The sequence below is a fragment of the Tupaia chinensis genome, unplaced genomic scaffold (assembly GCF_000334495.1).
Source record: "Tupaia chinensis unplaced genomic scaffold, TupChi_1.0 Scaffold000274_1, whole genome shotgun sequence".
In the NCBI taxonomy this organism is placed as follows: domain Eukaryota; kingdom Metazoa; phylum Chordata; class Mammalia; order Scandentia; family Tupaiidae; genus Tupaia; species Tupaia belangeri.
The window spans coordinates 1,380,593-1,403,890 of NW_006159756.1; the positions used below are offsets into that span (position 1 = coordinate 1,380,593).

The following is a 23,298-nucleotide window of genomic DNA, read 5'->3' on the forward strand; positions in this document are numbered from 1 at the left end:
AGTGAGCGGTCATGACCGAGACCGGCCCGGCCCGGCCCGGCCCGGCGGGGAGATGAGCTTCTTCGGCTTCGGGCAGAGCGTGGAGGTGGAAATTCTGCTGAACGATGCGGAGAGTAGGAAGCGGGCCGAGCACAAGACGGAGGACGGGAAGAAGGAGAAATATTTCCTCTTCTACGACGGGGAGACCGTCTCCGGGAAGGTGAGCCTTGCGCTCAAGAACCCCAATAAGCGGCTGGAGCACCAGGGCATCAAGATTGAGTTCATCGGGCAGATCGGTGAGTCGGCAGGGCCCTCCCACCGGCCGTGGCGGGCCTGGCGCCGAGAGGGGGGCCGGGGGCAGGGTGAGCCGGGCCCAGCTCCCGCGAGCCTGTCGCCGTCGCTTGTCAACCGCAGTGTGTGGCCTGGGGCTCAGCCACAAGTCCCGCCCGTGGGCGACTCCCCCTGCGTTACTGTCTTCCCTGCCAAAAGTGACAGCGTACCGCCAGGGACGCGGGAGGCGGGAGGGAGCGCCCCATGTGCCTGGCTGGGTGAGCTCGTCGCCCGTGGCGCCCCCGGCGTCTCCTCCACCAGCACCCAGCCTTGCTTCTTGGCCCCAGGATTTCACAGGGAGGTGCACTGACCTAGCCTGCAGGTGGGTGTGTGGGGAGATGGGGGTCGCTGACTTGCCAAACCGGCTCTCCTTCCTGGGCTGGACATCCTCAGCTGTCAGACCCAAAGTAGTGAGGTCGTCAGAGCGGCACTTCGCGCCCCACCCACCCTGTGACTGTTCAGGTGTGGCGTGGGAGAAGGGCTCACCAGTTTTCATGTCGCCCCGACCCTGAATTGTCCATTTTTGTACACGTTTTGAGAAATAAGACCTAGAATACCTAGAATCTACAATCTCTCTGAGGACCTACCTGCCTACATTTCTCAGATCTTATTAGAATGCTTTTTTCTGTCTGATTTTCTCCATGAAGAAAGAGAAAAACAAAATGTTTCTAAAACCACAATGAAACGATCAGACTCAACACTCTTGAACAGTCTTCAAGCATGAAAATTCATCAGTAGAAGTACAGCGGGAACAACAGAGAAGTGGGGAGCTGCCGGTCAAGAAGTGATTGTCCCCAATCCCAAGACTATTTGGAGTCGTGTGTGTTATTAAAATACCCAGGTTCTCCTAAAATACATCGTTTTCATTATTAGGTCTGGAGTAGATTCTCAATAAATACCCTGTAGGCTGCAGAAACCTGGAGAAGAGAATCCAAACCCTATACCCAACCCTGCACACGTAACACTAGTTTTCAAGATGTCCTGTGACAACTTGTTAAACTTTCTCTCATATCCTAAGAGTTTAGGGAAGATTTTGTTTTCTCCCTTTAACAGAGGGAGGAAACAGGCATGGAGGAAGAGCCCTGGAGAGTCATGGTGAGCTGGCTCTGCAGAAGGGTTTTGCCTGCAATATTTAAGAAAATGTTACCAGGTCGAGGACTGCTGATCCTACGCGGACCTTTCTGTTGTTTTAAAGCCAGAATAAGAGAGGCCTGTTGCGGTATCTGATAATGAGTGGACCATGACTATCACCTCCGCTGGCCTGCTCCTGGCTCAGAAGGCGGGTTCTCACCGGCAGGGCTGTTGACATTTAGGGCCTGATAATGCTTTGCTGTTATTGGATGTTTACAACATTCCAGCCTCTACAGACCAGATAGCAGTAGCATCCCTCTCTTGTGACCACAGAAATGTCCTGAGATAGTGCCATGTCCGCTGAAGGGTATAAGCACCCCTTGTAGGAATGATGGGTAGATCGGATGAACCCAAAGCAGTTAATGTAAAGCATGATATATAAAATAGTCACACAGGGACCAGCAGGTGGCATGGTGATTAAGGCACTGGATACTCCCACATGGCCTACCAGAGTTCGAGTCCTGGACCTGTTGGCTTGCTTTCTCACCTTCCCACTCTCTCTCTCTCTTTCTCTTCCCACTCTGTCTCTCTCTAGTCAAATTTTTTTTAAAAAAATGAATGAATGAATGAATAAAATGAGAACAAATTATTCTTTAAAAAAATAGTCAAATAAGCCTTGTCCACTGAGAATTGTTTTTTTTTAAAGATTTACTTTATTTGTTATTATTTATTTTTAATTTTATCAGAGAAAGAGAGAGAAAGGGAAAGTGAGAAAGCAAGCTGCCAGGTCCAGGACTTGAACCATGGTAATCCATGTGGGAGTCCAGTGCCTTTAACTACTAATACCACCGGCTGACCCCCAAAATTATTTATTTTTAATTTTATTTATTATTATTTTTAAAAATTCACCAGAGAGGGTTAGAGACAGGGGTTGGGGGTGGGAAAAAGTGAAAAAGCAAGCTGCCAGGACTCAAACTGAGGTCAGCATGTGGGAGTCCAGCACCCCAACCCCCACACCACCCACTGAGCCCCGAAGCCTGCGTGTATAAACTAAACAGCTTAGCCTACACACCCAGGCCGCGTGGTATAGCCCATACACTCCTTACGGGACCACCACTGTAGAGGCAGTCTTTGGCTGAAACCTTGATAAGCGATGCCTGATTGTTGTAGCTTTAGTTATTCTTTGGTGTCGTTCTACCAGTGTGGACGGGCACATTGACTCTGTGTCTATACCGTCACTCCAGGTGGCGGTACTCTGCCAATAGGTAGAGGGTACCATGAGCAGACATAGGAAATGAGCTGCCGGAGGAGGAACGGTGTCCACCTCCCTATAGTCAAGCTCAAAAGCGGCCGAGGCTGCTGCCTGCTGCACCTCCCCTGCCTGGTTTCTTTACTAAACTCTTTAGTCCCAAGGCATCCTTCATGCTGCATTTGCTCAGAACCTTCTGCCACTTTCACTGGCAGGGCTAGGCGGGCACTCTGGGTTGAGCTGGCCATGAGACTGGCTCTCTGGGCCTCAGCCTTCTCAGCTGCAAAGCGAGCGTCAAGCAGTCCCCTGATGAGAAGGTTGAGCACGTCTGGGGATCACGCGCTTGCTCTCAAAGAGCATCCCTATAAAGGTGGTAGTGGTCCGCTTCATCCCGTCGTTAGGCACTGGCTCACTGCGCTGCCCCTCACACCTCTTGCACCCCGCTCTCCCCAGGTCAGATTGTATGTGCTTCTGCAGGAAGGGCATGTTTCAGTCCTCTGCCTTAGAGCTCTTCAGCTGCGGGGACCAAACGCACCTGCTGCTGGGGGCACAGCCAACGCCAGCTGCCCACTTCCAGTCCACGTCACTCCCAGTTAGCCATGGTGACACGAGGGGATAGTAACGAGTACTGAATGATGGACAGTATGCATCTTATTTGGCTTTGGAGTGTGTTTCTTGATCAAGAACAAAGCATTAGGCTAACCTTTTTAGTGATCTTTGATATGAAAGGGAGGTTGTGTTCCTGAAATGCACACGTGGCTTCTAGAGAGAGGTATGGGCTGGTTTGGGGGCACAAAGTGACTTTTCCTGGGTGCTTTCATACCTCCCGCTTATTCTGGCTTCCCCACAGAGCGTGAAGTATTTATGTCGTGCACCTAAGACCCGAGCTCTGAATGCCTGGGCACCCGCGGGAGGCTGGCGTGTAACTTCGCAGAAGCTGTGGTTTGTGGTTTTCTCCTTGGTTGCCTGCTTTGCTTATGCATGAAGAGGGCGGAGCTCCAGGCAGTTCTGTGGTCTGGCGGAGTGGGTGGTGACCTGGGGTAAGAAAGCTGGTGTCACTGAGCCCTGTCCCCCTTCCTTGTTGAGGTTGGGCTGGGGTTTTGGAGAAGGGCAGGAAGAGGGCTCACCTTCATCCCTGCCGTCCCTTCGCACTCTAACTTGCTCTGCGGTCTCGCCTGCACTGTGGCTTTGGTGCCTTCCTGTGTCCCGCTGACCACCAGTCTGTCTCTGCCCTGACCGACTTCTCCGGAGTTCCACTCTCGTCTTTCCAGTTGCCTGGGAGACACGTCCACCAGGACACCCCACAGATGCCTCGAGGAGCATTCAAATAAACTCCGGCTCTCTGCCCAGCCACAGCCCCCTGGATCTCCTGTTTCCTCTAGTTTGGCCCCTGCCCCTGCATCTGCTCGGCCTCAGAGATCTAGGGGTCACCTTAGGCTCTCTGCTCCCTGTGCCACACGCCCCACTGGCTTCGGACCTGGTCCTCTCCTGCAGCTCCACACCATGTCCCCTCCGTCCTCCCGCTGCTGCCCGTGCTAGCTGGGCTTCCTGCCTTCCTTTTGTCCTCTCCTTTCAGGTCACCTTCTGTCGGATGGACTTTCCCAAAGGCAGGTCTCACAGTGCCACCCCCTCCTTGGCTCCCTGGTGGTTAAAGGGGAAGCTACATGCATCCCTTGCCGAGCTGGCTGGGCCTCTCTTCCCAGCCTTCCACCCTCCCCCTCAAGGCTCACTTGTGTCTGCTTCCCTGAGTGTGACCTGGCCTGCCTGCGAGGTATGACCTTCCACTGAGCACGTACTCCTTCAAGCCCATCAGAAGCTTTCCCAACTTCCTGGCTGACTCTAGCATTTCCTCTACTGCTCTTCTAGAGGCTTCCCTGAGACCTCTTTTCAAGCAGCACACCACAAGGTTGTGGCCTTTTTCTCTTTACTTTTTCTTTTTTTTTTTCCCCAGAGGTTTTTGCCTTAAGGCGTGTGCGTTGCCTGGAGAGAAGAGACACAAAGACAGTGAGGGAAAGTGAGAAATCTCCCCCTGGGGACGTGGCCAGGCTGCAGTCCCTTCTCCTCCACTCTTCTCTCAGGATCTTGGGCGTACTCACACGTGCCCAGCATGATTTTCAAGCCACTGGGTCCAGGACCCACTGTTGTTCACACGGGAGTCCAGCGAAGTCACCACTACTCTGATGCTATCTGTTGGAATCTTTCTTTCTTTCTTTCTTTCTTTCTTTCTTTCTTTCTTTCTTTCTTTCTTTCTTTCTCTCTCTCTCTCTCTCTCTCTCTCTCTTTCTTTCTTTCTTTCTTTCTTCTTTCTTTTTTATCTTGTCTGTCCTCCTCACTAAGCCCCAAGCCCCTGGAAGCCAGGCCCTGCCATCAGTCGGTCACTGGTCTAGGCGTTAGTCCCTGGTCCAGTGGTGAGCGAGGAGAAGACGCTCTGTAAGTGTCAGTCAGCTGCATGTGTGGGTCAGGTTCAGGAGGTACAGAATCAGTTCTCTGAACTTTCTTCTCTCATCTCCTCCTAGACCAGCCAGGGCTCTTTTAGTGACACAAGGGGGACGGGCAGGTGTGCTTTGGCGACCCCGAGGGCGGGCTTCCCGGTGTCTCAGAGAGGCGCTGATGTGTGCAGCTGTGCCTTAAAGCTCTTACTCAGGCCTGGGCCAACCGGACCTGCGTCGTGGCCAGCCAGTCCCAGCTGTGTGCTGCAGGTATCCGGCTCACCCTCCATGTCCATGGTCACACGAGGGAAACTTAGAGATGAGTACAGAGGGGTGGACAGTATGCGCCTTACTCAGGGCACTGAGAACTCGGTGACTCCCTGAGGGGACCGAGGAGGAAGTGTGACAGCTGGTGTCAGGTCACCTACTTTCGCATCGCTCTCTCACGCAGTCCTATCCTCGTTGAGACTGGTCGCTCCCTGTCTGTGAGGAAGCCAGAGCTCTGAGGGCTGGGCTGAGTCAGGCCTGTGGACGCGTCTGCACCATCTCAGGGTTGTGGTTTGAGTGCTGCCCCCGAAGGGTGAGGTCTCACCTAGCCATTGTGTCCAGTGCGTTTTTCTGTTATCCTTGGTCCTGGGTCACATCGGGGACCCCCCACCCCTGCACCTGGCATACTTTCGGTGATGTCAGCAGATGGTGAGATGGTGGTGAGGGCCCCTCCCTGGCTGGGCCCATGGGGCAGGAAGGTCTACGGTCTGCACTCCCACAGGTAAGGGCCTACACTTCCAGAAAGATGCAACAGCAGAGGAAGAGCCCTGAGGGGAGGACTGTGCGGTAGAACAGGAGACTCTCCGTTCAGCCTGAGTCCTTTGGGCTCACTGGTGGAAGAGGTCAGACAGGCCTGGGCCCCAGGGAGACTCATGGAGTTAAAGGAGCCAGGCATAATTCGAAGGTCAGACCGGTGGGGGGAGAGGGAGGGGTGCAGTCGCAGACACCTCTGTGCCACAAGGCAAGCACGTATTATTGGGATTCTCCCTTTTTTATTTTTAAGTTGTTAATGATCCCATTAGGTGTCAGCCAAGCCTGTGCTTTTTAAAACTCCAGAGGCTTTCTGTATTTCCATTTTTCAACCCTTGAAATATGAATGAAGTGGATTGATTCTGGCGTACCAGTAAGTTGCACGTGGGGTTCAGAGCAGCGCTGCACCTGGCGGGGAATGCACGGCCTGTAGGGGTTGGTGGTCCTGCAGGTTTGGCAGGGCCAGGAGATGAGGGTAGGGGTGGCAGGTCGGAATCCTGACCAGGTTGCTCCAGCAGGTGGCCTGGGAGAGGCAGGTGAAGAAGAGGGTCTTGGAGGGACTTTTGCTACTGCTGACTGGTGTTTCCTCCAAGACCTGCATGAAGCCTGGACGAAGCGTAGCCCTGGCACAGCAGCGACGCGCAGGGTGTCTGCCGCAGAGTGATCTACGGGACAGCAACGGCCCCGTTTCCTCCAAAGGGGCAAATTCGCTTCTCAACTGTTGGTGACGCGTTTCACCAGGAAAATCCCGAGTACAAAAGTTATTTCCTCTTGTTGGGTTGAGGAAAAAACTAAAGGCAGCAGTGATACTACTTTTACTATATCTGTTTATTTTTGTTTTTTTGCCATTAGGATGTGTGTGCTCACCCGAGGGAGACTGAGAAGGCCCCTCTGTGGGAGTGGCCATGCTGCAATCCCTTCTCCATTCTCCTCTTTGGATTTAGGACACACGTGCACATCCACCCGGCACGATTCTCATGCCCCTGGGTCTGGGACTCGCACTGTGGTTGGCCACGTAGAAGTCTAGCACCTTAACTACCATGCCACCTGCTGGCCCCCATAGTACTATTGTTTTTTTAATTTTACTTATTTATTTAAAAAATTGTGCTGTGGGGCATATGTACTCATCAGAAAGAGAGAAAGTGAGAAAGGACCTCTAAGGTGGGAGGCTCAGCCTGTGCCTCGATCCCTTCTCCATTCCCCTTTAGGGTTTTGGGCACACATGCACACACTCACAGCGTTTTTCAAGCTGCTGTAGGCCATGTGGGATCCAGCTGCCTTAACCTCCATGTCACTGGCCAGCCCTGGTTTTTTTTTTTTCCTTTTATTTCAACAGCAGTGATCTTAACAAAACACGTGGTCAGCTCATACCTGTTGCCTGCAGTGTCCGGTGTCCAAGGGCTCTCATAACTGGGAGTAATTAGGGCTGACTTGTGGCTTCTTTGGGTTGGCAGAGAGGCAGTTTACAGTCTCTCTAAGGCCTAAACCTCTTGTGAGAACAGCCTTGGGTTTTCTATTTTAATTTATGCCAAACTTTCTGGCAAATAGCAAAGTGTGGCCATGTCTGCCCCTTGCCCAGTGTTTGCAGGAGCACTCCCAGAGTCTTATAATGAGAGGTCAAGAAAGGCCAGCCCAGCCCCGCTCAGACCACGTGCTGGCCGTCCTCCGTGGCATTTGATGTAGGAGCTGATAGGAACACGTCTGGAGAACAGCACCAGGGAGGATGTGATGCCTGCAGGGAAGGTTGGCTGGGTGGCAGCATGCCCCTGCCCCGTTGCTAGGATCTGCAGGGCAGCAGCATGCCCCTGCCCCGTTGCTAGGATCCATGGGGCGGACAGCATGCCCCTGCCCTGTTGCTAAGATCCTCCGGGCGGGCAGCATGCCCCTGTCCTGTTGCTAGGATCCTCCAACGCGGGCAGCCAAGCGCTCTGAGCTTCTGTTTTGTTTATTTCTCGTGTTGCCTCTAGGGCTGTGCAGGCTGTGCACATTTGTATATTTTTCCATCTCTCCTTAACGCTAGGACTTCTCCCTCAGTTTGTGCACAGTGGAGCCTTGCTCTGCTTAGGTCTGTCTCCTAACACTAAGGCCAGAGTCCAGGGTTTGGGGGCAGAGGCACCAGGTTCCCCAAGTGAAGATTCAGTTCCCCCATGGGAGCCAGCCCCATCAGCCAGGGCTCCCTGCATCAGGAGATGAGCCCTGTTCCCCCGGCAGGCCATACTCTGCCTCTGGCGGCTCCTCGCCTCCTGTTAGCCACTGCTTCTCTGGCTTTCTTGCCTTGATTTCTTGTTGTTTTGTTTTTAATTTGCCAGAGGGTACATGTGCTTGCCAGAGAGAGAGAGACAGACAGAGAGAGAGGGAGGGAGAAATCACCCCTCCCGCCCCCAATGGGCCATGGTCATGCTGCAATACTTCTCTTCAATGTCTCCATCCTGCCAGGGTTTGGGGCATACATGCACATGTGCCCAGTATGTTTCTCAAGCCACCAGGGCAGAGATTCGAACTTCATGCTCAGTCATCTGCCTCAACCACCAGGCCATGGGCTGGCCCTCCCGCCTTGGTTTGGAACCCTCGTGTCCTATTTAGTGGCTTCGTGGACCATTGTTCATGCCCCGGCCTGCTGCCCACACTGGAGCCATGGAGGGTTTGGACGAGGTCGGTCGCTTGTAGTGAGATCATCCGAAGGACAGCCACGTTGGTGACCAGCCGCAGATCACAGCCAGAGAGCCCGTTGTTGACACACGGGGAAGTGGCGTTGCCGCTGCTGGGATCATCCACGCCACTGCCACCACACGAGCTGGGCCCACTCCACTTCAGGGAAAGGCTTCTCCAGGAATAGCTCTGACAGGGCCAGCACCTAGGTCCCCGTGAAAAGCACAGCACCATTTTGTCCTACCTGGGATTGATTGTTCTCCTCGTGCCTGGTCTATGCTATTGGCTCTGGGGGGCCAGAGGGCTGGTTTCTCAGGCCCAAGAAGCCTTTGATCCTAACCGGGACTCAGATCCCATGCTCTGTGGGGTGGACCAGAGCATCTCCCTTGCTGCCTGTAACACTCCGAGTATCCCTGAAAGGGGGACAGCTCCCGTGCCCTGGAGAGGCTGAGGACCAGGCCTAGTGGGCGGTTGTCCCAGAGACTCCTGTCTGGACCCACCTCCTCACCCCCAAGCAGAAACCACAAGAGCTGCCATGGCACTGTGCTGTTCTCCCCGTTCTGCTCTGCGGGTTCCCACTGAGCCTAGGACCTGAGCCCAGAAATACCTCAGCCGTGCTGGCTGTCACCAATGTGGTCCGTATGTCACAGCCGACACCAGGTATTCACCTCTGCAGGGCCAGGTACTAGGAACTCCCAGGAAGCTGGGATCTGGGTCTTATTTCTAGAAAGCCTTCAGTCTGAATTGGGAGGAGAGAGACCATGTACACAGCCAAGCTGAATGCTCACATAGAATACACGGACAGAAATGAATGCGGGGCAAACAGGTGCATGGCCTTACCATAAGGAAATGCCAGAACTGGGCCAGGAGGTGGTGTGGTGGTGAGGGCACTGGGCTCCCACACAGCCAGCTTCATGATTCAAGCCCTGGACCTGGTGGCTTGAGAATCACGCCGGGCGCGTGTGCATGTGTGCCCAAAATCCCAAGAGGAGAGTGGAGAAGAGATTGCAGTATGGCCAGCCCCTCTGGGGGTGACCTCTCACTCTCTCTCTCTCTGGTGAGTGGATGTGCCCTATTAAAAGAAAAGAAAAGAAAAGACTTCCCAGAGTTTCCTGGGGAGTGTGGGTTTAGGGCATCCCCTGAGAACATCTTAGAAATGCGAATTCTCAGGCCCCACTCCAGACCCCCCGAATTAAAACACGAGGGTGGGGCCCAGCAGTCTGTTTTACCCAGCCCCCAGGTGATTCCGCTGTGCATGGAAGTTGGAGAACCGCTGGCTTAGCTGGAGGGAGCACCGATAGCACCATGTCACGTTGCCGCACGCCTTCCCTTCTGGGCGGCAGCAGCTAGCTGCTCTGCTTGTTGAGGACCTGCTGCCCACCGGTGCCTTCTCAGTCCTGTGCTGACACCACCTCCTCTGCGCCTTACAACCTTCTGAGGCGGGCCGTTACCCGCTCCTTACCGGTTTGTGGAAACGGAGGCAGTGGCAGGAGTCCTGCTCCAGTGTCAGCTGCAGCCAGTCCTGCGACTCTGAGCTAGCCACACCACCGTGCTGTGCCTGTTTCTTTATGGCCAAGTGGCTCTGAGGCCTTGTGTAGCTATTGCACGGGATTACCGTGAGGACGACATGCTGAAAGATGTATGCATGCCTTCCAAAAGTTAGAAATGTTAAAAGGAAGGGCCAGATGCTTGCGGCACTGCACCCCCATGTTGCTGACTGCAGTTTGAGTCCTAGACAGGGCCACTTAAAAAAACACACTGAGTGCGTGTACATGCCCACCCAAGATCCTGAGAGGAAAATAGGGGAGAAGGGACGGTGGCATGGCTCTCCTCCCAGGGGGGATTTCTTGCTTTCTGTCTCTCTGTCTCTCTGGTGAGTACACACACCCTATAGCAAAAATCTCTCAAAACAAACAACAAAAAAGGCAATAAATAAATAAATAAATAAATAAATAAACAAACAAACGGAAATGTTAGAAGAAAAAGCTATTGAAAGATGTGCTATTTCTGAGATTGGTTCTCCTGACAGGTCCCTTTCTGGGATGCCGTCCTAATGTCCTGAGGCATTAGGATTGGGTTCTTTCTGTGTCCTGGGCTTTCGCTGTATAAAATGGGGGAGTCTTTGGAAACTAGGAGAAAGGGAGACCAGTGTATGAGAAATGCAGGGAAGGAGTGGGTCCAGGGTCAGAGGGCAAGTGCAAAAGCAAGGCTCGAAGGGGTGTGTTTTAGGGGAGGCCTTTCAGAAGACGGGTGCCCTGCCCCAGCCCTGCGTAGCTTGTGGGCGACAGAGGAGGGCAGCTTGCAACTCTCTCCCTCCAGAGCTCTACTACGACCGCGGGAACCACCATGAGTTCGTGTCGCTGGTGAAGGACCTGGCGCGACCCGGGGAGATCACGCAGTCGCAGGCCTTCGACTTTGAATTCACCCACGTGGAGAAGCCCTACGAGTCCTACACGGGGCAGAACGTGAAGCTGCGGTAAGTTGAGCCTGCTCCTGCCCTGTGGATGAGGCCCTGTGGCTGCGCCCCCTGCTGGATCTCCACGTGGACAGTGAGAAGGAGGTGTGCTGGTCTGTTCAGCAGCAGGCTGTCTGGGAGGAGAGCCTGCTGGTTTAAAACTCGTGTCCGTTTCTGTGGTGTCAGCTTTCCCACCATGGCCAATTTCGAGCTCCCATCCCGATGCCCCTGCCTGCAGAAGTCGGGAGATATGCAGAACCATCTTTCCATAGCATTGCCATCACACCCAGACACGGCCGGCATGCTCGAGAGCAGAGAGCGTGGGAAAGCAGGAAAACAATCAGGAAGTGATGTGTTTTCAGCATGCGTTACCTTTGTTTTTAACTGAATTTATTGAGTTTTAAGTTTATGTAATTTAGCTGTAAATAAGTTCAGTGTTCAGTAGTCAGTACACAAAGGTCCTGAAAATCCCATGGGCAGCTTTCATAAGTGAGCCGGACTCAGCACACCGTGGGCTGGGTGTCGGGAGGTACTGACCACTGCCCAGCCCTGCCCCATGCAGCAGGGTGGTCTGGAGCTCCGGACTCAAGCTTTCACACTTGAAAAACGGGCTATAGATTTGGGTCCAAATTCTAGATATGCTCTCTCTATCTTTTGGGAATGACGAGAAAATAAAATGAAACACAGTGTGACAATGTGGACTGTTTCTTCTGATCTTGTTTTGGAAACCCTGAAGATAGGGCCCAGTACTGGAGCCTCTGGGGTGAGGGAAAGATGGAAAGCGGCCTCTGTCTTCTCAGTAGACTAGAAAGCAGCATTTCCGCAGTCAGGGAGCAGGGAGGCTTGGGAGCCTGAGCAACGGGAAAAGGGTTAGGGACAGATGGCTTGGACAACGTGATGGGTGTTACCAAGATGGAAAAAAGAGATTGATGGGAAGCAGGAGCGGTCAGTGCTGTGATCAGACCCCAGGTGTCTCGATCGGGCAGCATCTTTACGATGTTCCCCAGTAATGCCTGACAGGCGACGGGTAGCTAAGCCCTATTTTACAAAAATATAATTAAAGGGGTGTTTTCTCCTTTGTTGGGTGAAACGTGCGGGGGAGAGAGTGCTGGCCCCTCCAGGAGCTGTGTCTCTGTCTTTAACTTGTCCCCTTCCACAGTGACCCCCACTTCCTACAAAGATCGTAGGTCCAGCCAGAGGCGTCCCTGCTGTGGACACAGACCAGGGCCTCTCTGCCTCTGCCGCACGTGCACCTTCCCTCCCCGTGCGCTTTGCTCCCTGCACACACACGCCAGTTGCGGCACTGGAATGAGCACTCTCCGTGTGGTCTAACGTTTATCTACCCATCGTCCCCCGGGGACCACGGGCTTCCCGTGGGGCTGTACCTGATTCATCCTGTGCCTCGCACAGCGCTTAACTCACTCCATGGTTGGCTGAATGAGTAGCCGACTGGGTTCCTCCATTCCCTGTTCCTCTTGTGTAACTGTGTAGGACTTGACAAATACATATTTACTGAATATTGTTAAGTAAACAGGCACGCAAATATGAGAGTAGGAGACGGATCCCTGCACTCAGAGCCTAGAGTTAGTTAAAGCAATAAAACCTGTACACAATACATGGTAGGCAGTGGTAAGAGCCCTGAAAGACCTAAAATAAGACCAACAGGTACTGGGGAACCAAGCAGAGAAATTGCTTTTACTTAGAACAGCATTCCTTTTTTTTTTTTTTTTTTATATAAAAAAAGCTTTTTGCCATAGGACACATGCATTCTCAGGGGTGAGAGAGATGGAGAGAGACAGTGAGAGAGAAAGTGAGAAATTACCCCTCGAGGGAATGGCCATGCCACAATCCTCTCTCCTCCATTCTCATCCTGGGATTTGGGTCATGCATGCACACATGCCCAGCATGAGTTTAAAGCCAACCAGGCTTGGGACTTGAGCTGTGACCAGCCATGTGGAAGTCCAGCACCTTAACCACCACGACACCTGCTGGCCCCTAGAACAGCATTCTTAACTGAGGGTAGGCTCCAGAAAGGGATTCAGGGAGGTGTCTTGGAACCCTTTAGAGTTGCAGTTGGAAAATTTCATTTGTATATGTACCTATTTGCAGTTTTTCCTGGGAGGAGGATCTGTAATTTCTCAAAGGGATATGAAGCCCCAGAAGGTTAGGAATCATTGGAAGGGACTTTCCCAAGTGGGCTGGTTTGGTGCCTGTCTCCCGGGCATACCTGGAGTCCGCGATCGCGCACTCATGAGGGCTCCGTCTCCTGCAGCTACTTCCTGCGAGCCACCATCAGCCGGCGCCTCAATGACGTGGTCAAAGAGATGGACATCGTAGTTCACACGCTCAGCACCTACCCAGAGCTGAACTCCTCCATCAAGATGGAGGTTGGGATCGAGGACTGTCTGCACATCGAGTTTGAGTATAATAAATCCAAGTGAGTGTCCTGGGCCCTAGGCAGGTGCAGATGGGGCTGGACTTGATGCATGTGGGCGGAGCCTGTGATCCATAGCCTCAGGGTGACATGCCAAGGGGAGACTACGAAAGTGTATGAGGTCAGCTGCAGCTTCATTTTACTTAAAACAAGCTATCTTAACTTAAGGTGGTCTATTCAGGTGAAGCATCCTACAATACAGTGCCTTTCAGAGTCAAGCAGAGCAAACTGTAGAGTTACGGCAATGGATTCTAGGTCCACCATTTTCTCTGCTGGTGAGAATAACCTCAGAATCCCACCCTGTTACCACATACATCTTTAGAAATCCAAGCCGGGGGATTCTGGCCATAGTGTGCTGCTTCCTCCCTGAACGCAGATGGGTGTTAGCAGAGAAGACCTGAGGCCTTTTGATAAAGCGCTCAAATCACTTGGTTTTAACTGGCCAGTCAGGAAACTACATACCTTTTAAACTGTTTTCTCTTAGAATTAACTGCTGGGCCAGCAGGTGGCATGGAGATTAACTGGGTCCCATGTGGCCAACTGAGCAGTTCAAGTCCCAGACCCGGTGGCTTGAAAATCACACCAGACACCTGTGTGTGCATGCCCAAAATCCCGAGAGGGGAATGGAGGAGAAGGGATTGCAGCGTGGCTATCCCCTTGGAGGGTGATTTCTTACTTTCCCTCTTTCTCTCTCTCTGTGTCTCCGGTGAGCACGTGTACTCTATAGCAAAAAATTAAAATTAAAGAGTAGACACTATCATTATAAATAATAATGTAACTGCTTGTAAATCACAAAATTCTGGGACAGTCCAACCGTTTTCAAAATCTTCCTCTTGACTATAATATGTTCCTGAAAATGTTGGAAGTCATAGTTCCCATAATAAATGGGGTAGTCTAAATAAATGGGGTAGACTACTCCCAAAGCATAACAGCAAGCCGGTCTCCAACTAGGTCTCCCCGGGTGTCCCCACACCTACCATCACCCAGAGACTGGGGGGCTGGGGCCGAGCAGGTGGCTCACCCTGGAAGGGGCTGGGAATAGAATTGTTTCAAATGAGGAAGACATTAGGTTTCTGGAACAGGGGTGAAAAAGGTGTGTTTGTCCCTCTGCCATTTGGCCGGGAACCCAGTGGGGTCAGTAAAATGACAGTGCAGCCCAGGACCAGCCCTGCCTGGCCTGGCCTCCCCGTGGGTGGGGTGAGGGCAAACTGGGAGGGAGGCTGCTCCTTCCTGAGACTCTCCACAGTCTCAGGGCTGTGTGGTCCTGCCTGGAAAGGAACCACCCAAATTACCGGCCCGCTAATGCCCCTCCACCTTGTGAAGGGAGAGGCAGCAGTGCCACCTGTAAGCTCAGCTGGCCATCCTTCAGCAGTGGGGACAGGGCCAAGTCTAGTGCGTAGGAGTCACTTCACGTGCGAGGAGCACGGCTCCCCTGGTGTGAGCGGGAAGGTAGGTGAGTGTGCCCTGCACCTGGGCCTTAGGCCAGCATGCACGGCCTTGGCAGTGCCCTCCTACCAAACTAGAAGGGCCAGCCACCGCACTGTCTTCCTCCTCTTCCTCTCCCCCCAGATACCACTTGAAAGATGTCATTGTAGGGAAGATCTACTTCCTGCTGGTGAGGATCAAAATCAAGCACATGGAGATCGACATCATTAAGCGGGAGACGACGGGCACAGGCCCCAACGTGTACCACGAGAACGACACGATAGCCAAGTACGAGATCATGGACGGGGCGCCCGTGCGAGGTGAGCCTTCTGGGGCCGCAGCCCCTCCCCGTCCTGGGCCTGCCGGCGGGGCTGAGGGGTCACACGGTTCACGTGAGAGGCCTGTTAATGTGGTGGTTACAACACTGGACTCCCACGTGGCAGTCCACTCTGACAGCAGTTCAAGTCCTGGACCTGGTAGTTTGAAAATCCTGCTTAGCATGTGTGTGTACCCGAAACCCCAGAAGGAGAGTGGAGAAGGGACTGTGGTGTGGCCATCCTCTCTGGGGCATGATTTCTCACTCTCTCTCTCACTGTCTCTGGTGAGTGCACGCACCCTGTGGCAAAGCCCAAGAAAAAGAGGCTCATTAACCCACAGCCTTCTTCTCCATCTCTGTGCATGTGGGTGCCCGGCAGGCAAAGGTGAGGCCTCAGGCCCTGCCTCATTGTCACCAGGAGGGTTCCATTTGAACCTCGTCTACAGAAGGGGCTCATACTTGGGATTTAGTCTCGAGTCAGGCCTGTTAAACAACAAGACAGGCTGGAGAAGTTCAGGTCTGACAGACGCAGCTGGAATGCTTTTCCCCACTGCCGCTCTGAGTCTGTGCCAGGCCGCAGACCCCCGTGGAGCAGTCTGTGTTACCCACCTGGTCCTCTCGGGAGAGGAGCCACTCTCCGACCTCCCTTGTCAAGTGCCAAAGAGCACTACTAGACACGCAGCCAGCACTGCCAGGGGCCGCAGGCAACTCTGGGGACCGGGGGACGCGGAGCCGACTGCTTCCGGGATGAGTGCAGTTGAGAGGTGGTGTCACTGGGGGAAGCTGTGGGTACTTGGGAGTGGCAGTCGTCCCGTCCTTCGCTGGCTCGGTCGCGGTCCACGGGGGAGAACACCCGTCTTCATCTCGAGGTACTTGCTGCTTCCAGGGCCTAACTCGGTGTGTTCCATGTGGAAGGAGCAGTGTCACAGTTAGCAGCCGCAACACGGGGACATAGAGTTGTAGGTGTCACTGTGCCAGGCCCTTGGGGGACTGAGAGCGAGCTCTCCTGACTGGCTGGGTACTCCCTTTCTTGTCAGCTGGGCAAGTGAAGTTGGGCACTGGATCAATACGGAACTGCAGATAATTAGATCGTTCATAGTTCACTGTAGGCGGCACAACAGCTTTGGCCTCTCGGCAGAATTACTGCCCTAATTTTGTTCTACCCCGACCAGGAGAGGCACAATGTTTGAGCTGGGGGGATCTAACCTTACGCAGTCTGACTCCCTAATTACCCACACACCGTAACCTGGAAGTCACAGAACTGCTGAGTGGGACACCGGCCAGGAGACATCTGTCCTCCAGGCCACTGCCCTGTCCTGCCAGTTCATGCTGAGTAGCAGTGGGAGGTACTGGGGACATTCGCTGATCCGGAGAGGAGCACCAGACCTGCTGTCACACGGCAGTCGGCTGACCTTCGTCAGCTGCCTCTTAAAAGCCCACTAACTAGACCCCTCGCGTGGAATCCAAGATGCTTCCTGACAGCATCTCGAAGCTGGAGTGTCCCTTGGCCCTCGCTGCCTCTGGATGGAGTGGAGAGGCCGTTCAGAGCTGCAGCCAGGCCTGGGCTAGGACTAGGGCTTGTGTCTGCTTCAGCAGCAGAGGCCGCTTCCCGAGGTGGAAGTCACGCCCCGCGTAGGCAGCTTCTCACCTGCTGTGGCCGAGGGGGACAGGGGGACAAGGGCGGGCGACAGCCGAAGGCAGAGGGCTCGCTCTTCCCCTTGCTCTGATTCCTGCTTCGCCCCTCACAGGAGAGTCCATCCCCATCCGGCTGTTCTTGGCGGGGTACGAGCTCACGCCCACCATGCGGGACATCAACAAGAAGTTCTCTGTCCGCTATTACCTCAACCTGGTGCTGATAGACGAGGAGGAGCGCCGCTACTTCAAGCAGCAGGTGAGGCGCTCACTAGGGAAGGGTGGGAGCCACCGCTGCCCCCGCTGCTGCCCCAGAGGCCTACAGCATACTGGGCGGGCTCACCAGGGCGGTGCAGGGACAGGGCCTCTACGCCTCCGTGCCACTTGTTTCGCCAGGAGGTGGAGATATCAGCGTGCCCCCAACCCCAGCCAGGATGAGGGCCCCCACTTACACCGAGAGCCTGCTTCCCTGGGGGCCAGACCCTACCAGCACCCTGCCCTGGGGCTGCACGAGGGACGGGGAGGTGTCAGCAGCTGCTGCCTTTGGCGCGAGAGGGCTCTTGCCCGAGTCCCCAGATTTGGGAGCCTCTGGGAACCCACCCTGCGTCCCCGTCCCGATTGCACAGGAGGTGGTGTTGTGGCGGAAGGGTGACATCGTCCGGAAGAGCATGTCCCACCAGGCAGCCATCGCCTCGCAGCGCTTCGAGGGCACGACGTCCCTGGGTGAGGTGCGGACCCCCAGCCAGCTGTCTGACGGCAACAGCAGGCAGTAGGCCTCGGGGCCAAGCAGCTGCCGGCCCGCGCCCCAGCACCCCATCTGCCACACGCCAGCGGCAGGGGGAGCGGGAGGGGCGCGAGGCTCAGCAACCCGTGACTTGCAACCTGAAAACAAATCATGTTTTTGACTTAAATTCTTTTCTCTGAAGAACCTGAGTGGCTTGGGTTGGGGAGCAGTCTCCTCGGGGTTCTGCAGCTGATGTGGGGATAGGGAGAGGGGGGTCTCGGAGGAAGAGCCTTCAGTCAAGGCCTTCTTCCAGGGGCTGCCCCAGGTCTTCTAAGGGGAGCAAAGAGCACGCACCCTCAGCCTCTGGCTCTAAGCATGTCACAGGGATTCTGAGCTGCCTGTGGGGCCCTTGGTGGTCACATTTCATACACCACTGTCCGAGGTGATGGCAGGAGCTGGGCCTGCCCCACCCTGAGCGGCCGGGGAAGACTCAGGGTCTCCCAGGAAGTTGCCTCGCTGGGTCTCGGATGTGGTGCTCTGAAGTCCCCACTAACCACCTTCCTGCGGGCCTCTCTGCGGGACCCAGGCACCTCCCTTCTCCATCCTCTGCATTGTCAGAGACGTTCTGAACAGAAGCCTGCGGAAGGGTCTTGGGCTGATTGTCCCCACCCCATGTGGAATTCCAGGCACAGAAGCCTGGGGTCAGGGTCACGCCTGGATGGCAGCAGCGCGGAACCCAGGAGGCCGAGCCAGGCCCGCCGAGGACTGATGTGTGGCAACTGTCAGCTGTCATGTGGCCCCACCAGGCAACCCTAGGTCTGGGGTCCTAGGGTATTGCTCTGTGCACCCCAGCAAGCCTGAAGCAAGAGGCCTGGCGGGGGGGCCTTGAGCCTTTAGCCTCTGAGTGGGCCCTCATCACTCCTTGGCCTCCATTTAGTTTCTGGGAGTTGGGGTTTGGTTGTAAACTCTCGGCAGTCCAGGTCTCGCTGCAGCCCCCTCAGCCCCTCGCCTACCCGTCACAGGGGTGGCAGGGAGGAGGGCTGAGCAGGACTGCTGCCATGGCAGGATACTCTGCTTGCCAGACCTCATGGCTGTCCTCCCCAGGTGACTGGCCAGCTTCGGACCGTTGGTATTCTTGGTTCAAAAACACACATGACTCACGTGGACATGGCCACGTCAAGAGGGCGGATTTCCTGTCTGGTGGGGAAGGTATTCACTGTCCGTTTCTGCCTCATCTGGAAAGGGCTTCCCTTCTCTTTATAGAAAGACCAAGCAGATCCCACTGGAGGTCTGGGTTCTCGGGACTTTGGAAAGCAGTGGTCAGTCCCTGTTATCTTCCAGTTCATGTGGAAAACAGGGACTTCTGTGAGCCCTGGGCCTTCAGGCAGGGCTCCTGAGCCCGCGCTGAAACAGGCAGGAACGGCATTTGGAGAGACACGTGAGGTTGACTGGGGGCAGCGGAGCCAAGGAAGGTCAGGTGTCTGTCCTGTCTCCTCCACCCAGCCCCCATTGCCCAGAGCCCAAGTTCAGGTGCACAGACAATCCCCATGGGAACAGGGTCACCCATGCAGCTGCCCTTGGGTCATCAAGGTGGGCTCAGTGTAGAAGGGGGGCAGGGCCTGTGTCCCTTGCCTTTTCCAGAGCACAGGGTCAGGCTCTGGGTGCTGCCACAGACGGCTTGGGTTCTGACTTGGTAGAGACCGCTCGTTGCCTCTGCCTCCCAACGGACTCCACTTCCAGCTTTCCTAACATCTTAAACCTTTCCGGGAGAACTAGGAGGTAGGATGTGCTTTCTGTTCCCTCCCTCTCCCGTTCTCCACGTCTCTGTCCAACCGTGGAAGTGGGGAGGCTCCTGTCGCCCGCAGGCCGCCTGCCCGGGAGTGCACAGGTCCGGAGCCGAGCAGTGCGACCTGCACTCCAGCAGCTGCCGTGTTCTCATGTCTCCAACGTGCTGTCTTCTCAGTGGCTGTATTTTAAAAGAACACTTGTTTTCATGGTCTCTCTGATTAAAGGAAGCCCCGTGGCTTGGAGGCATTGTGCCCATGGTCACCAGGTCCTGTGGTCTCTTGTGTCTTACCCTGTCCCCTGACCCACCAGAGTCCCTGAAGAAGAGGTATGTAATGAACCACCTGCTGGAGACAAGGACATGGCTGAGCAGTGAAGTCAGTGTCATCTGGCAGTTTAGCCTGAAACTGCTCACGGTTCACACCTGTGGGGCCCTGATGGCACCAGGGGCAGGGGGCGGAGGGAACCAGTCAATTCAACATGTGTCAATAGACCGGAAGTCTCAGCCCCACACCCTGCTGCTCGCTCCCTAGCGACCCGGGCTGCTGGCATGGTGGCGGCAGTACGCCTCTTGGGGTGTGCCAGGGGCCAGAACAGGGGACAGCGGGAGCGTCTGCGGCACCCTGTGCAGTGTTAGGAGGAAAACCTTCCAACTTTGATGTGAATGTTTATTTTAAAAAGTACATAAACCCAGCTATGTGCATAAGCCAGGTGGGTGTAACAAGCAAGCCTTTCCACGCCTTGGCGTTGTAGATGCCAGCTCCTTCGGAGGAACACCCTCTGCACCCCAGCAGTAGCGCCTCGGTTAGCTCGGCTCCTTTTCCTCCAGGCTCAGGATGAAATCAAACTCTTCTACCAAAAAGAGGAAGAGGGAGGGGAAGATTTAGGTCTTAGGTCTCCTCTTGAACAGGGCAGTTAGGCCAGGCACACTAGGGACTTCACGGGTCACCAAGGCAGGCGGTCGTCGGGTCAAGGACTGTCAGTGGAGCATCATGCCCGGCGCCAGGCGCTGTCGGGTGCTGGCTGTGGTAATGGCCGATTCGGCGTGTCCCTTTGTCGTGGGTGTTACAGGCAGACAGACCAGGGAAGTTAAGCCCTGCATCACGTTAACGAGCTACTAAAAGGGAACTGAGTCCTGCTGTATGAGGGAAAGGGCCTGCTCTTACCTTGAGTCACAGGCTGAACGGAGAGTCTCTGGCGAGTGAAGAGAGCCATGTTTTTTAAGGGGCCACCGCTGGCTTTGTGAGCTTGATGATAGGTTTTGAGCTCGGCCAGTGGGATGAAACGCTTCATCATCCGAACCAACTGGACGTCCACCTACGTACAACAGTGTACAGGACAGGAAGACATGTCGAGCCTGACACTGCCACTGTTATCTTCAACCACCACCACGAGGGTCCTGTGGGCAGGGCTGCCTGGGCTGTCACCTCCGAAGGCGGTGAACCCTCAAAGTGGGAGCTGGACCGTGCACCTCCAGGTACCCCAGAACCTCCTCCCCTCATCCATGCTTTCCCGCTCATGAGATGGGTATAGTCGTCCTTACCATGGACCATTTGGGGTTGTCCTTTTTACTGGATGGGTCATAATGGGGATCATTTTTCTCAAACTGCGTGTGATCTGGATACGCCTCCTTTACAATCTGAAAGCAGAACCGGTGTGCAGTCATGTCCCAGCACCGGCGGCTCCACGGCCAGTGGGTGAGCCGCGTCTTTCATTCCTCGCCCTGCATTCTTAGTCCATCTGCCTCGCCGTGGAGCCAGTGCGGGCTCAGACATCTGTAATAAGTCTAAGGCAAACACAGTTAGGAAGTAACCTTGTTTCGACACAAGTGGTAGAAGCAGGCTTTGAAACCAAATGGTAAAGGGTATGTTTGATGTCATTTTGCTTTTATTTTTCCACCTGCAATTAGTTAGTTTATCCTGTTAACTCCTAGTCTGGAGGAGCAGCCCTCAGGCTTGTTTTTGAGTGAGGGGGTCACAGTGTAGAGACAGCGAGAAGCCTAGGTTAGTGGGACCTGAAATGAAAGCATGCTTCACTCTAGTCCTCGTATAGAAGGGACCAGGGCAGTTTTCCTGTTCCTGGGGCGGGGACGTGGGGGTTTTCCTACCCTATTTAAGCTATAACACTTTAAGCTAAGTGAGGGAGGTTGGAGGGAAGGAGATTCAGACTGAAACCTGTCCAACTGACTTTTATAAGTCCCGCGATGCCTGGCTCTTTGCAGTTGCTGTGGTAGAAGAAGGCTTCCTCCTCCAGCTTCATGGCTCTGAGGAAGTTTCGTGCCTGTCCCCAGGACAGAAGAAGCCAGCGTTATCTTCGCCACCACGATCCTCCCCAGCCTCAGCCGGCCTGGACCAGGGTACACACATATCCTGCATACTCTGGATGTGAACCAGCCACCTTGCCACAGGCTGCTTTGTAGGGTCGTGTTCTACTGCTATACCCCCAGCCACCCTTCAAGTCTGCTTTTATCTGATGGGATTTTCTACGCTTGCAAGTTCCCTCCCAATTTCCAAGAAAGTCCACTTTGCCAAGACACTCACACTTGAGTGAGCACACCGGTCAGAACGTGGGGCACTTACAGATTTCACATAGAGCACTAAAGGTCTTTTAGAATATAGTTCCAGTTTGGGTTCCAGGAAAAGGCAATCTCAGCCAACAAGTGCTAAATAAGTTAAGACGAGGCGGGCATTTCTCCTGGCCGGTTCTCGGTATGCTGCTCTCCGCCCTCACCTGATAGTTGCGAACTCCATCCCAGCACGTTGTCTGCTTGGGCTGTGCTCTGAGATCCTCAATGCTGAACTGGGGGAGAGGAAACAGCCGTTCATTGGACAGTCTATGGCCAGCTGGTCAGCTCCTCTGGTAGCAGCCAGTTCCTTCCCCTACAGTGCCGCTGGCTGCAGTGGAAGCATGTGGCTTCCCGGGAAGTGGGACTGCAGAACCATTTATGCCAGGCGAGGATAAGTAAGCCTCCTGTTACCCTGTTATCCTCGCCAATTAAGAGGATCATATTAATGGATTACATGATTAACTAATTTCACTTACTAAAGCATATATTTCATGTGTATTTCTACTGGTGTTTTCCCCAGGCTATTATTAAAACTGTTCCCATTCATTCCCTGAAATATAAACCAACTGCTGGCAGGGAAATGCCTAAGCATGGCAGGTGGTGAGAGAAGTCCTGTCCAACAGCCGGCATGGTGGTTAAGGCAGCTGGACTCCACATGGTCAACTGCACATCTCCAGTCCTAAGACCCATTGGCTTGAAAAACACACTGAGCACGTGCACACGAGCCCAAAATCCTGAGAGGAGAATGGAGAAGGGATTGTAGCATGACCATCCCCCTGGGGGATGCTGTCTCACTTTCTCTTTCTCCTGTACCCTCATGCCCTATAGTAAATGTAAAAAAATAATAAAAGGGGGAACCAGCAGTTAGCGTAATGGCTATGTCACTGGACTCCCACGTAGTCGACTGCGGTTCATGTCCCAGACCCGGTGGCTTAAAACTCACGCCGGGCGCGTGTGCGTGCGTGCCCAAGATCCCGAGAGGAGAATGGAGGAGAAGGGATTGCAGCACGCGCCCTACAGTGAAAATCTCTCCAAAAAATAATAATAATAATAATAATAAAAGGAAGGAAACCCAATATTTTACAGCCTTTAGGTCAAATCTAGCCCAGTGCCTAGTTTCGAAAACAGTTTTAAACACAACACACCTGTCTGTTTATGAACGCTCTGGGGCTACCTTCTGGCTACAAAGGCAGAGTTGCAACAGAAACTATAAGACCTGCAAGCCTCCCATATTTACTATCTGGTCTTTTGCAGAAAAGGTTTGCCTGCCCATGCCTGAGGCAGGGGAGTCACAAAACAGGCAGTTATGGGACCAGCAGTTGGCGTAATAGCTATGTTGCTGGACTCCCATGTAGTTGACCATGATTCGAATCCCGAACCCAGTGGCTTAAACTCACGCCAGGCGCGTGTGCGTTTGTGCCCAAGATCCCGAGAGGAGAATGGAGAAGGGACTGCG

At 54.2% G+C, this 23,298-nt stretch overlaps 2 protein-coding genes across 6 annotated transcripts in view; one reads left to right on the forward strand and one right to left on the reverse strand.

Moving 5' to 3' along the window:
* Nucleotides 1-6: 6 nt before the first annotated feature.
* On the forward strand, nucleotides 7-19,536 carry VPS26B (VPS26 retromer complex component B). Its single transcript, XM_006149962.3, has 6 exons — nucleotides 7-275; nucleotides 10,825-10,981; nucleotides 13,233-13,397; nucleotides 14,964-15,139; nucleotides 16,884-17,026; nucleotides 17,394-19,536. Exons 1-6 carry the CDS (start codon nucleotides 53-55, stop codon nucleotides 17,538-17,540), a joined length of 1,011 nt encoding a protein of 336 aa, XP_006150024.1. The 5' UTR covers nucleotides 7-52; the 3' UTR covers nucleotides 17,541-19,536.
* Nucleotides 19,226-23,298, reverse strand: part of THYN1 (thymocyte nuclear protein 1) — an 8,526-nt gene continuing 4,453 nt past the window's right edge. For 4 of the 5 annotated variants that reach the window (XM_027772444.1, XM_014588371.2, XM_027772446.1 and 1 more), the window contains 4 exons: nucleotides 22,007-22,075; nucleotides 21,464-21,556; nucleotides 20,820-20,915; nucleotides 20,136-20,593 (listed from right to left, as the gene is read on the reverse strand). In XM_027772444.1, the coding sequence (XP_027628245.1) occupies nucleotides 20,378-20,593; nucleotides 20,820-20,915; nucleotides 21,464-21,556; nucleotides 22,007-22,075 (474 nt within the window). In that variant the 3' untranslated portion in view covers nucleotides 20,136-20,377. The other variant, XM_006149964.3, reaches the window with a different exon arrangement.